The sequence below is a fragment of the Acanthochromis polyacanthus genome, chromosome 16 (genome assembly GCF_021347895.1).
Source record: "Acanthochromis polyacanthus isolate Apoly-LR-REF ecotype Palm Island chromosome 16, KAUST_Apoly_ChrSc, whole genome shotgun sequence".
In the NCBI taxonomy this organism is placed as follows: Eukaryota; Metazoa; Chordata; class Actinopteri; family Pomacentridae; genus Acanthochromis; species Acanthochromis polyacanthus.
This window is the reverse complement of record NC_067128.1, coordinates 37,511,922-37,524,590: the sequence shown is the minus strand read 5'-3', so window position 1 is coordinate 37,524,590 and position 12,669 is coordinate 37,511,922. Positions and strand designations below refer to the sequence as shown.

At 38.7% G+C, this 12,669-nt stretch overlaps 2 protein-coding genes and 1 long non-coding RNA gene across 14 annotated transcripts in view; 2 read left to right on the top strand and 1 right to left on the bottom strand.

The window, feature by feature from the left end:
- Positions 1-1,227: 1,227 nt before the first annotated feature.
- tbpl1 (TBP-like 1) lies at positions 1,228-11,366 on the top strand. Of its 2 annotated transcripts, XM_022221187.2 has the most exons (8): positions 1,228-1,357; positions 1,846-1,924; positions 2,271-2,475; positions 3,736-3,818; positions 4,457-4,520; positions 6,001-6,104; positions 7,253-7,347; positions 10,585-11,366. In XM_022221187.2, exons 3-8 carry the CDS (start codon positions 2,344-2,346, stop codon positions 10,665-10,667), a joined length of 561 nt encoding a protein of 186 aa, XP_022076879.1. In that variant the 5' UTR covers positions 1,228-1,357; positions 1,846-1,924; positions 2,271-2,343; the 3' UTR covers positions 10,668-11,366. The 2 variants fall into 2 exon arrangements, with proteins under 2 accessions (XP_022076879.1, XP_022076881.1); XM_022221189.2 differs by lacking the exon at positions 1,846-1,924.
- Positions 7,354-10,578, top strand: LOC127530353 (uncharacterized). 5 transcript variants are annotated; one of them, XR_007936961.1, is made up of 5 exons: positions 7,354-7,852; positions 7,953-8,516; positions 8,599-8,700; positions 8,963-9,002; positions 9,043-10,578. It is a non-coding gene; the product is annotated as an uncharacterized LOC127530353 (long non-coding RNA). The 5 variants fall into 5 exon arrangements; XR_007936962.1 differs by having other exon boundaries at positions 7,354-7,912; positions 8,013-8,516; XR_007936958.1 differs by having other exon boundaries at positions 7,354-8,516.
- The window catches only part of slc2a12 (solute carrier family 2 member 12), a 163,733-nt gene continuing 162,229 nt past the window's right edge, over positions 11,166-12,669 (bottom strand). For all 7 annotated transcript variants that reach the window (XM_051936954.1, XM_051936955.1, XM_051936953.1 and 4 more), the window contains one exon: positions 11,166-12,638. In XM_051936954.1, coding sequence (XP_051792914.1) covers positions 12,557-12,638 — 82 coding nt within the window. In that variant the 3' untranslated portion in view covers positions 11,166-12,556. The remainder of the gene's footprint in view (positions 12,639-12,669) is intronic.

Below are 12,669 nucleotides of genomic sequence, written 5' to 3'. Positions count from 1 at the left end.
TCCTCACTAATCCGTGAAGATTAATCCATGATAAATACTGAAGAAGTCACACTGTGCTGACAGGAAACGGCGCTAACAGACGTCTGCTGAGTGTAATGTTGGCAGACGAGACGATTCCAGACACAAACCTGTGACTTCAGAGTTTGGAAACGGTCAGTTTTAACTCTTTAACTCTTATCTAGACCCACAGATCAGAACGTATCCGTCCATTTAGTAGAGGGCTGGACATTTGTTTCCTCATGTTATGTATTTTTCCTCCACATGGTGGCGCCAGACACCAGCTTCAGACCAACTTCCTTCTTGCAGAATAAGTCAGGGGTGTTCGTAATATTCGTTCAGATCCACAGCGTGGTGGAACATCTACATCAATGAGGGATACAAAGTGAAAAAAGAAGACATAAAACGTAAAAAATGAGACATAAAATGACCCCAAAAACGCTCCAAATGACAAAAACAAGACCATAAAAAGACACAAAAGGACAAAAACGGAACAACGTGACAGAAGATAAACATAAACACCACAAATTAGACTCAAAATGACAAAAATGAGACAGAACGGCATAAAACAAGAAGAAAACAACAGAAATGTGGCACAAAATGAGACACAAAACAACAACAGACACGACGAACTGACAAACAAGACGCTACACTAGACAGAAAACAGCAAAAAATAGACAAAATGAGAAAAACTGAGATGCAGAATTAGAGCAACAAAACACAGATATGAGAACAAGACCCCCAAAAAATAGAAAAAAAGAGACTAAATGAGAAAAAATCAGCACAAATATGACACGAAACTGAGACAGAAAAGCACAAATAATGAACCATAAATGAGTGTTTTTCTGACTCATGCTGTTCTAACAGTGAGTTAAAGTACTGCTGCTGTTCTGAGGCTGGAAACATGAAAACATTTACAGTCAAAGTGATTCAAAAATGACCCAAAACGTTCAAAGTACATATGAAAAATGTCCAAACTGACTCAGGTTTTCAAAATGACAAACTTGTTTAAAAAAAATTAAATGTCCAAAATCACAGAAAAATTGTCCAAAGCTATTTTAAAATGGCTCTTTTCTTTTTAATTTTACAGTGTTGGCAACATCTGTGGACATATGGAAAGATGTTAGATGTGAAAGTTACAGTTTTTGTTTTGCATTTTTGTAAAATAAATAGTGACTTTTAGACAATCTATTGTAAAGTTATGTGCTTTTATTTTGACAGTTATATTTTGCGTGTCAGCTGACGGAACCCGGATGTTAGCCAGTTAGCCCGTTAGCCTGTCAGCCGGCTCTCTGTCTGCGGATTGAAGCGGTTTGTTCCCAGACTCTGGCTGAAGTTTGAGTTGGAGGCAGATAATAAGGTGGATGAAGACTTCAAACTCTCCTTTCAGATACAAACATCAGCTTTTAGCTCCTATTTATCCTTTAAAAAACGCCTTTTAGTGTAACGTTCCTCAGTTAGCCTGCTAGCCTGCCGCGATAACAGCTTCTTATTCATTAGCTGCTGTCTTTGTTGCTAACGGCTCCTTCACATGATGTTTATCAGCCCAGCAGGACGTCTGTCTGCTTTTAGTTGTTAGTTTGTGTTGAATTCCCACCATAACAACAGCTTAGTTCCTGCTGAAGTGATTACAGAGCAACTGATAGTCAGTTTGTGATGCTACAACATTAGCTAACAACATTAGCTAGCATCATTTCCCCCAAACAGCCTCATTAGATATCACAGAGCTCCGATGGATCATAACGATGCTTCAGACCAACACGAAATAAACGTTAGGTGTTTTATTCCTCTGTTATGTTGATTGGAAACAGCAGCAGAAATATTAAATGTCATTTCCATGTTTTCCAGATGTCTGAGTGAGTCCAGCTCTGAGCCACAGTTTAGTTTCTGAAGAGGAACCAGAGTCAGATGATCTGCTGCTGCTGAGGTGAAAAACTCCTGCATAATAGTTAACGTTTTTAGCCTAGGATGACAAAAGACACAAAACAACAAGAACAAAATCCAAAAGGACAAAAATGTGATATAAAAACAAAAATAAGACATATATAACAACAATGCCACACAAAATGATAAAAATGAGACCCAAGGTTGCCCAAAATCCAGCCTTAAATCAGAGTAAATGCTGTTCTATCAGTCAGACAGGAAACAAGAAGCATCAGTTTTTAGTATCAAGCAGCATAAATCTTCTAGCTGGATTATTACGTGTTTTATTCGTCCATGTCTGTGATAAATCTGTGACCAGAAACGTTTCTAAAGTTTCTTTCCTTCCTCAGCTCGTCCTCCTCTGTCCACCAGTGAGATGTCGGTGATGAAGGCGTAGATCAGACTCTCTCCTCACACTTCCTCATGGATTCCAGCGACGAGGCGCTCGACATCATCGTCACCAACGTGGTGGCCACCTTCAGGACCAGGTGTCACCTCAACCTGAGGACCATCGCCCTGGAGGGAACCAACGTCATCTACAAGCCGGAAGTAGGGGTGAGAGAGCTGGAGAGGAGTTATTCTGGAGAAGCTTCTAGAAAGATGAGAGAGGAGTTATTCTGGAGAAGCTTCTAGAAAGATGAGAGAGGAGTTATTCTGGAGAAGCTTCTAGAAAGATGAGAGAGGAGTTATTCTGGAGAAGCTTCTAGAAAGATCAGGTAGCTTTTCTGTCGTAACCCTCTGAACCCTGAGGTGTTCCTTCTCCTCCTCCTTCACTCCGGTTCATTTTTAAAGTCCTGCAGCTCTGAGGAACTACAACATCACGAAGAAGGAAAGAGAACTCAGTGATGTCTTCTGTCAGCAGGTCTCCAAATGTACATAAATCAGCTCCAGAGTGGGTTAAAATGACAAAACTTTGTTCAAAATGACTTGAACTTTGTCTAAGGTGACTCAAAACGTGCTTAAAATGTCAAAATGTTGTCAGAAATAGTAAAAAAGTCTTAAATGACATGAAATTAGTCTGAAATGGCAAAATAAAATCATCCAGAATGACTAACAGATTGTCATCTTAATCATATTTTTAATCTTCCTACTCTAATTTCTTATCTCGTTTTTATTATTTTTGTTGTTTTGTGTCTTATTTTGTTTTTATTTTTGTGTCTTTCAATTGGTGGCTGTTTTCTGTCTCATTTTGTGACAGTTTTGTGTAATTTTTGTCATTTTTCTGTCTTGTTTTTATCAGTTTTGCTGTTTCGTGTCTCATTTGGGTCATTTTATGTTTCTTACTGGTTGTTTTTTGTGACACTTTTACCTCATCTTGATCATCATTTTTATTCTCCTTTGTTATTGTTTTTATTGTTTGTGTCTTATTTTGTTCATAGAATGTGTCTTTGGGGCACTTTTTCACTTTGTGGTTGTTTTCTGCCTGGTTTTGTGACCTTTCTCGGTGCTGGTGGTCTTTCAGTCTCTACACACTCCAGATTTTTATCCATTTCCATCTCTCCAGTCTCTGTATTCTGCATTTTTCAACTGACTGTTGGTCTCAGCTCAGTCAGTCAGGTTTTTACAGAGTCTGATTGAAACAAACACTGAATTTTTGATTATATTTTTTATTGTTATTGATGAAATCTTGTAATTTTAGGTTTAGATTTGGTTTATTTTCCCAACAGTGATTTGTTCTGTTTTCGTGGTTTCTGTCTGATAAACCGTTTCATCTTTAAACTAAAAGTTGATTTTTCAGTTCTGGGGGTTTGTTTGTGTTCCCAGAGCTGAGTGATCCGTTTAGGGAAACTAAAATGTGAACGTCTGTGTTTTCAGAAAGTCCTGATGAAGCTCCGGAAACCAAAGATAACGGCTTCAATCTGGTCCTCAGGAAAGATCATCTGCACCGGAGCCACCAGGTAAATATGACCTCAGTAATGTGTCAGCATAGAAATGAAACATAGTCAAGCCGTTAACAGGCATTAAAATAGTTCAGTCATAGAACTAACACATGAATGTGCAATAAAAATTTATTAAAAGTCATAAAACCATAGAAATAAAACTAAAATAAGCAAAGAAGTGCATTAAAAGTAGTAAAATCATAGAAATAAAACATGATTAATAATAACAGCTGCACAAACTATGAGATTGTTTTGTAATAATCACCTTTATTTATTTAATTATGCTGCAAAACACCTTACAATAAAAAGACTAAACTCAAGATTGAAGATTTTTTATTCACTATTTTTGCTCAAATGCTCAGGAATTCTTTTCCTGGAGTCAAGTAAAAGAAATAATAAATAAAATGAACTACAGGAAGTCAGAAATCTCCACAACAGAGCACTCTATTGGAGCGATAAAAGATCAAATATGATGAATAAATGTGAGTTCTGCAGGAACTAGAAGCTCAGTGAAGCCCAGGAGGTCAGATAAGTCCAGATTAATGTTTTCAACTCTACATTTATCTCAGCTGCTGCTGCATTATTAGACTTATTGATCAGTTATCAGTGATTGTCAGACAGTTTAGATGTGATCTGATCTGTGATCTTGTGCCCAGTGAGGACGAGGCCAAGCTGGGAGCTCGTCGTTTGGCTCGCTGTCTGCAGAAACTGGGCTTCAAGGTAAGGAACGACAGCTTCACAGAAAACCAGAACTGAAGCCTACGTAGCTCTGAAGCTCCAACCTTCTGCTACAGATGTTCAGTCTGTCATCCCAGATGTTCAGTCTGTCATCCCAGATGTTCAGTCTGTCATCCCAGGTGTTCAGTCTGTCATTCCAGATGTTCAGTCTGTCATCCCAGGTGTTCAGTCTGTCATTCCAGATGTTCAGTCTGTCATCCCAGATGTTCAGTCTGTCATTCCAGATGTTCAGTCTGTCATCCCAGGTGTTCAGTCTGTCATTCCAGATGTTCAGTCTGTCATTCCAGGTGTTCAGTCTGTCATCCCAGGTGTTCAGCTGTTGGATTTCTGATCGTCTCTGTGGAAACATGACATCAGAGTAGACCTGTCGTTTAGTATTTTAGAGATAACTGCTGGTATTTGTGTCTGATATTACATTTGACTCTATTTCATTTCAAACACTCAAACAGTTCAGCTGTGATGATCTTTGTCGGAGACACTTTTGGTCCAGTAGGTGGCGCCTTTGTTCACATTATAGAAGGGCTGTCAGACTCATTCTAGTCAACAGTTTGACTTAAAATGTGTCCAAAGTTACTCAAAATTGCTTCAAAATCACATAGAATTTGTCCAAGAGGACCTGAGAGTTGCTGAAAATCACCTCTCACTTATGAAACTTGTCCAAAATTACTGAGAAGTGTCCAAAATGTCAATAATAAATACTTACTGGTCCCTTGAAACTGGAAAAGAGCAAAATGTTCAAACCTTGCTGGTCTAGTGTCTCCATGAAGATCCTATGTAGATGGATCCATATTTCTACTAAAATAGTCTTTGGTTGGCATGAATCTTGTCCAGAATAGTTTGAAATTTGTCCAAAATGGCAAAAAATTTGTCCATAATAAGATAAATATTGATGTGAAATGACAAAAAATTGTCAAAATGACAAAAATGAATAATTATTGGCCTTTAAAATGGGAACAAGTGCAAAGTCTTCAGTCTTTGGTCGACATTTTCACCAAAAATAACTTCAATTTTGTCTGAAATTACTTGAAATTTGTCAAAAATAAGATGAATATTATCCAAACTCACTAAAAGTTATCCAAAATGTCGATAATAAGTACTTAAGGACCCCTTGACAAAAATATTCAAACTTGTCTCCATAAAGTTCCTGTGTTTATCTATGGTTTCTACTAAAATACAGTCTTTGGTCGACATTTCACCAAAGACGACTTTAGTCTTGTCCAAAATTGTTTGAAATTTGTCCAAAATGGCTAAAAATTAGTCCAAAATGACTTGAAACTTCTCCCAGAAGACTAGAAGAAGAATAAACTTGTGTAATGTTTCCGATTTTGACAAACAACCCGTTTACAGCGAGCATAAAACAGAAGTGTTGAAGGACAGACGGTTTATTTCAGTGTAACTAGAGGAGCAGAACTTTTGTGGATTCTTAATGTAACTCCAAGCTCTGAACCTCCTGTATCTCCAGGTGAGGTTCTCGGCCTTCAGGGTGGTGAACGTGTTGGCGGTCTGCTCCATGCCGTTTGGTGTTCACCTCATAGACTTCACCAAGAACAACCGACCCATCGCCAGGTAGCACCACCAGATGTTCCTCTGATCACTAACCAGAACTCAGCCTCCAGTCTTCATGTTTACCTTCAGCAGCTCTGGTCCTGCTGGTGTCTGGTGACCTCTAGTGGTGGAGGAACTGACCAGAACGTTTATCTGACAGGACTTTAGAGGGTCAATCTGAGTCTTATCAGACAGAATCCAGGAGATGTGGTCCTCCACCAGCTCACGTTTACTTCACAGTTTATCGATTTATTTGTGCTGGAAAACATTTCGGTTGAAGTTTGAGAATTTTTTTCTCTTTTCACCATCAAACATTTTACACATTTTAGAGGTTCATTATCTTCATAAATAAACTAACATCCATGAAATGTGGTGAGAACAGACAAAATATTTCCATCAGACATTCTAAAAGGACTCAGAAATGTCCAGAAAGACTCAGAACTTGTCCTAAAATACTCCAGAGATGTACAAAGTAAGATAAAGATGGACTAAAATGACTTCAAATGGTCCAAAAATAATGAATTACTGGCCCTTGAAAAAGAGAAAAAAAAAGTGTAAAACCTCCAACCCAGGCTGGTCTAGTGTCTCCATAAAGTTCTGTAAGTATGTATCTATGGATGGATCCATGTTTCTACTGAAATACAGACTTTGGTCCATGTTTCTCCAACTGTTGAGGTTCTAACATCAGTAGAACCTGATGTGTGGAAAGTTTAACTCCAACATCTAGACCTCCATGAACATCTAGACCTCGATGAACACCTAGACCTCCATGAACATCTAGACCTCGATGAACACCTAGACCTCCGTGAACATCTAGACCTCGATGAACACCTAGACCTCCGTGAACATCTAGACCTCCATGAACATCTAGACCTCCGTGAACATCTAGACCTCCGTGAACATCTAGACCTCCGTGAACATCTAGACCTCTATGGACACCTAGACCTCTATGAACACCTAGACCTCCATGAACATCTAGACCTCCATGAACATCTAGACCTCTATGAACATCTAGACCTCCATGAACACAAAGCTCTAGATGGATCCATCCAGATAATCACTTACAGGGACTTTATGGAGGTTATTTTATATGTTTAACTTATTCTTAGTGTCTTTGTTTCCTGTCTTTTTGTTGACTTTATTAACCTTCATGTGTTCTTTTCTCTCAGTTATGAACCAGAGCTCCATCCTGCTGCTACCTACAGGATCAAACACCTGAAAGCCACCATCCAGGTGTTCTCTACCGGCAGCATCACTGTTACAGGTACACACTAGAACACACACTCTCCATTCAGCAGCTTAAAGGATTCAGGTCCCTGGTCAGACCTTCAGACCTCCAGGTGGTCATAAAGAACTTCTCCAGCCTTCGGTTTGTAGACGACCTAATTCCTCCCAGAACTTAGTGGAGTAAATTCTTGGAGGAATGTTGTTGTTTACAACTCTAAGTTTGTTTATTCCCGTTTTTGTGGAATGAAGCTGATCTCAGACCAGAGCTGTGAAAGAACGACCAATAAATGAAGTCCTCAGAGATTCTAAATGTTCCTCAGAGATTCTAAATGTTCCTAAGAGGTTCTAAATGTTCCTCAGAGGTTCTAAATGTTCCTCAGAAGTTCTAAATGTTCCTCAGAGATTCTAAATGTTCCTCAGAGATTCTAAATGTTCCTCAGAGATTCTAAATGTTCCTCAGATGTTCTAAATGTTCCTCAGAGGTTCTAAATGTTCCTCAGAGATTCTAAATGTTCCTCAGAGATTCTAAATGTTCCTCAGAGGTTCTAAATGTTCCTCAGAGGTTCTAAATGTTCCTCAGAGGTTCTAAATGTTCCTCAGAGGTTCTAAATGTTCCTCAGATGTTCTAAATGTTCCTCAGAGATTCTAAATGTTCCTCAGAGGTTCTAAATGTTCCTCAGAGGTTCTAAATGTTCCTCAGAGGTCCTAAATGTTCCTCAGATGTTCTAAATGTTCCTCAGATGTTCTAAATGTTCCTCAGAGATTCTAAATGTTCCTCAGAGATTCTAAATGTTCCTCAGAGGTTCTAAATGTTCCTCAGAGGTTCTAAATGTTCCTCAGAGGTTCTAAATGTTCCTCAGATGTTCTAAATGTTCCTCAGATGTTCTAAATGTTCCTCAGAGATTCTAAATGTTCCTCAGAGGTTCTAAATGTTCCTCAGAGATTCTAAATGTTCCTCAGAGGTTCTAAATGTTCCTCAGAGAGGTTCTAAATGTTCCTCAGAGGTTCTAAATGTTCCTCAGAGGTTCTAAATATTCCTCAGAAATTCTAAATGTTCCTCAGAGAGGTTCTAAATGTTCCTCAGATGTTCTAAATATTCCTCAGAATTTCTAAATGTTCCTCAGAGATTCTAAATGTTCCTTAGAGATTCTAAATGTTCCTCAGAGGTCCTAAATGTTCCTCAGAGATTCTAAATGTTCCTCAGAGGTTCTAAATGTTCCTTAGAGGTTCTAAATGTTCCTCAGAGGTCCTAAATGTTCCTCAGAGGTTCTAAATGTTCCTCAGAGAGGTTCTAAATGTTCCTCAGAGGTTCTAAATGTTCCTCAGAGGTTCTAAATGTTCCTCAGAGGTTCTAAATGTTCCTCAGAGAGGTTCTAAATGTTCCTCAGAGGTTCTAAATGTTCCTCAGAGGTTCTAAATATTCCTCAGAAATTCTAAATGTTCCTCAGAGAGGTTCTAAATGTTCCTCAGATGTTCTAAATATTCCTCAGAATTTCTAAATGTTCCTCAGAGATTCTAAATGTTCCTTAGAGGTTCTAAATGTTCCTCAGAGGTCCTAAATGTTCCTCAGAGATTCTAAATGTTCCTCAGAGGTTCTAAATGTTCCTCAGAGGTTCTAAATATTCCTCAGAAGTTCTAAATGTTCCTCAGAGGTTCTAAATATTCCTCAGAAGTTCTAAATGTTCCTCAGAGGTTCTAAATGTTCCTCAGAAGTTCTAAATGTTCCTCGGAGATTCTAAATATTCCTCAGAAGTTCTAAATGTTCCTCAGAGGTTCTAAATGTTCCTCAGATGTTCTAAATGTTCCTCAGAGATTCTAAATGTTCCTCAGAGGTTCTAAATGTTCCTCAGAGATTCTAAATGTTCCTCAGAGATTCTAAATGTTCCTCAGAAGTTCTAAATGTTCCTCAGAGAGGTTCTACCTGCAGGTTATCACGTTTCACCTCTTTCTGGTCATCTACAGCCTTTTTATACTCGTTTAGTATCTATCTGTGTAGGGTTTGTGTTACGGTGGTTTTGCGTCTCTTTGTGGTGGCTACATTTCATTTTCTAGATTTTTCATGTTTTAAAGATAACTTTGCATCTTTTCCTGGTGGTTTTATGTTTTTTAATGTTCTTTCAGTCCGTTGTAGGCATTCTGCACTTTTTTGTGTCTTTTGTGACGTTCTGCATCATTCTGTGTAGGCTTTGCATATCTAATAGTGGTTTCATGTATTTAATTGTGTTCTTTTGCATGTTTTCATGGTGGTTTTGTGTTTTTTTGTCATGATTCTGCTGTTGATGTGGGGATTTTGCATCTTTTCAAAGTGATTTTGCTGTTTTCATGGTAGTTTAGCGTCTTTTAGTGGTGATTTTGCAGAAATTTGTGTTATGATTTTTCATCTTTTACTTGCAGTTTTGTGTCTTTTAGTGTTTTCTGCACATAGTTGTAGGAATTCTGCATATTTTTGGGGTTGCTTTGCATATTTAATCGTAGTTTTGTGTATTTAATGGTGGTTTTTGCATGTTTTCGATGTGGTTTTGCCAATTTTCATGGTGGTTTAGCATCTTTTAGTGGCATTTGTTTCTGCGCGTAGTTATACAGATTTTGCGTCTTTTTGTAGCAGGTTTGCGTTTGTTTGTAGCAGGTTTGCGTTTGTTTGTAGCAGGTTTGCGTTTGTTTGTGGCTGTTTTGCATCTTTTTGTTATTCTGTGGTAGTTTTGCATCTTTTCAAGGTGTTTTTTTTGCCAATTTTCATGGTGGTTTAATGTCTTTTTGCAGCAATATATTGCAATTTTGCACCTTTTAGTGGAATTTTGCATCCTTTTGTGGCAGTTTTGTGTCTTTAATGCTGTTTCTGCAAATTGCTGGAGGGATTTTGCATCTTTTTCTGGCATGTTTTGCGTCTTTTGTGACAGTTTTGCATCTGCTTGTAGTGCTTTAGCATCTTTTTGTAGTTATTCTCTGCATTGTTGTAGAGATTTTGCACCATTTAATGATATTTTGCATGTTTATTTGCGGTTTTGTGTTGTTTAATGTCGTTTCTGCACATTGTTGTAGGGATTTTGCTTCTTTTTTTGGTGGTTTTTGTGTCTTTTGCATCTTCTTGTGCTGGTTTTGCATCATTTCATGGTGGGTTTGAGTCTTTTAGTGGCGATAGTGAATCTTTATGTGGCATTTATTTTTATTTTTAAAGCCCACCAGACTCCACTGATGGTCCATCCTCCTACTGATCCACACCGACACATTAAACCTTAATGCCACTTCTGTCTGTCTCTTTTATTTTCTGCTTCAGGACCAAACGTGCAGAACGTGGCCACGGCTGTGGAGCAGGTTTATCCTCTGCTGTTCGAGTGTCAGAAGCCGCTCTGCAAATGAAGAAGCACCTGAACGTGGTTTCATCCCTACAGATAACTCCTCTGACTGAACTCAGCTGAGTCTGTCTCACTTTTAACCCTGCTGTTGGATCTTTGGGTTTTAACGGAACAGAACCATCTTGTGGACTCTGAGCAGAAGCTGAAGACGTTATAACAGTTTAAGCTTCGGTATCCGTACACTCACCTTTAACGTCCTCTTCTCTGGAAGAACCTCCGTCCAACAAACGCTCTGCATTAGAAGAGATGGATCCGATAAGAGCTGCAGCCGTTTTTATTTTTATTAAAAACTGTCTAAACTATCTCCCTGGAAAACACTGATCCAATTTTTTTGACATTTTAGAGACCAAACCGCTCGTTATTCGTCCAGAAAACACTTGTTTTCAGCTTCATGTTGGACTGTTCCCGTGGACTCAGATTCACTTTATGCACCTCTTTCTGTTTCGTTCGGTTTGTTCTCCACATGTGTGTGATTTTATGGGTTTAAAACAGGACAGGAATCTCCTCGGCTTTCACTGAACACAGCTGCTGCTTTATTAACATTCAGAAAAAGAAGCTTTTTATTGAATCAGGAGGTTAGAAACTGTCCAGAGCTGCAGCAGAGAAACGGCAGCAGCAGCAACACGTATGTAAATAACCCGTGACAGGGAGAACACTTGAATTTTTTTGTATTTTGTATAAAAATAAAGTTGGATGAAAAGGCCTTGGCATGTTTTCTGTCCATTGGTCTCAGAGCAGCAGCAGTTCTACAGCTTTCACTAAAACACGTCGAAAAAGTGCCGCTTTAACCGTGAACCGATCGTCCAGCGCAGGATTTAAAACATTCCTCTTTATGTTAGTTATTATTAAGTACACATTTTGGCATCACAACTACAAAACGTCTTTTCAAACTTCTAACTTAGATTTTCTCACTGCAGACCTGATGAGGTTTCACTTCTCGTTCCTGAGGAGGAGGTGCTTTTATTGTGAAAGGATCAGGAATGGGTGGTGATTAGTGTCTCTACAGCATAAAGTTTTCTGGAAAAAAATAATGAAATTAAAAGACTATGTTCAGTTTGATTGTGGGGAGTAAAATCTGGTAGAAAACACACCAACGAGCCACAACATTAAAACCACTGGTTACCATGGCAGCAACCAGCAGGGAGATCTATGAAACAGCAGGTAAAAACAGGTAAAAGGTCTGAGAGAGATACTGTGATGGTGGACAACTAGATCAGAGTGTTTGGTGAGTCGGTAGTGTCTGAAGTCATTAGAACTGAACAAAAGAGACACAAAACGATTAAAAAAACTGAAAGATGAAAAATTAAAAAACAATGAAATACGAAAATAAAGAGACGCAAAATGTCCATTAGTTGGAAAAAATTAGCAAAAAACCATGACACAAAATAACCACAAAGAAGTCATAAAGAGTAACCAAATTATGAAGAAATATAAAACAAGCACAAAGACGAAACAAGACTACATAGAAAAATGACCACAAGATGCAAAACCACCTCAGAGATGAAAACTGACCTCAAAGAGACAAAAACAACCACAAAGAATCCTTAAAAAGATGCAACATGACCACAAATGGACAATGAAATACCACAAAGAGATGCAAAACAACCCCAGAGACAAAAATGACCACAAACCGTAAAATGATGCAAGACAATCATAAACATAACAGAGAAAACCTTTTTGGACCAATCAGAGAGGACCTTCAGCAGCTGGCTTTAGCATTGTGGCCGTCAGTGTGTGTTTATTCTACACGATGCAATCCTGGTTGTGACCCTGAGAGTTTAAATCTGATGAATCCACAAACACTGAAGGAAGCAGCTGCAGGACGAGGACCAGCTGTGGATGAAGACAGGAGATCTGTAGTGCTTTACTGCGGTAATAAAAGTCCGTGCTGACTCAGACCACCGCTGGACTCTTGATCCTGATCAGACTCTCTTTGGGCTGAACCTTCCTGCAGATCCTCAGCTGGAAGTTCTTCCTGTTGGAACAGAAAGAACCAGAATGAGCCT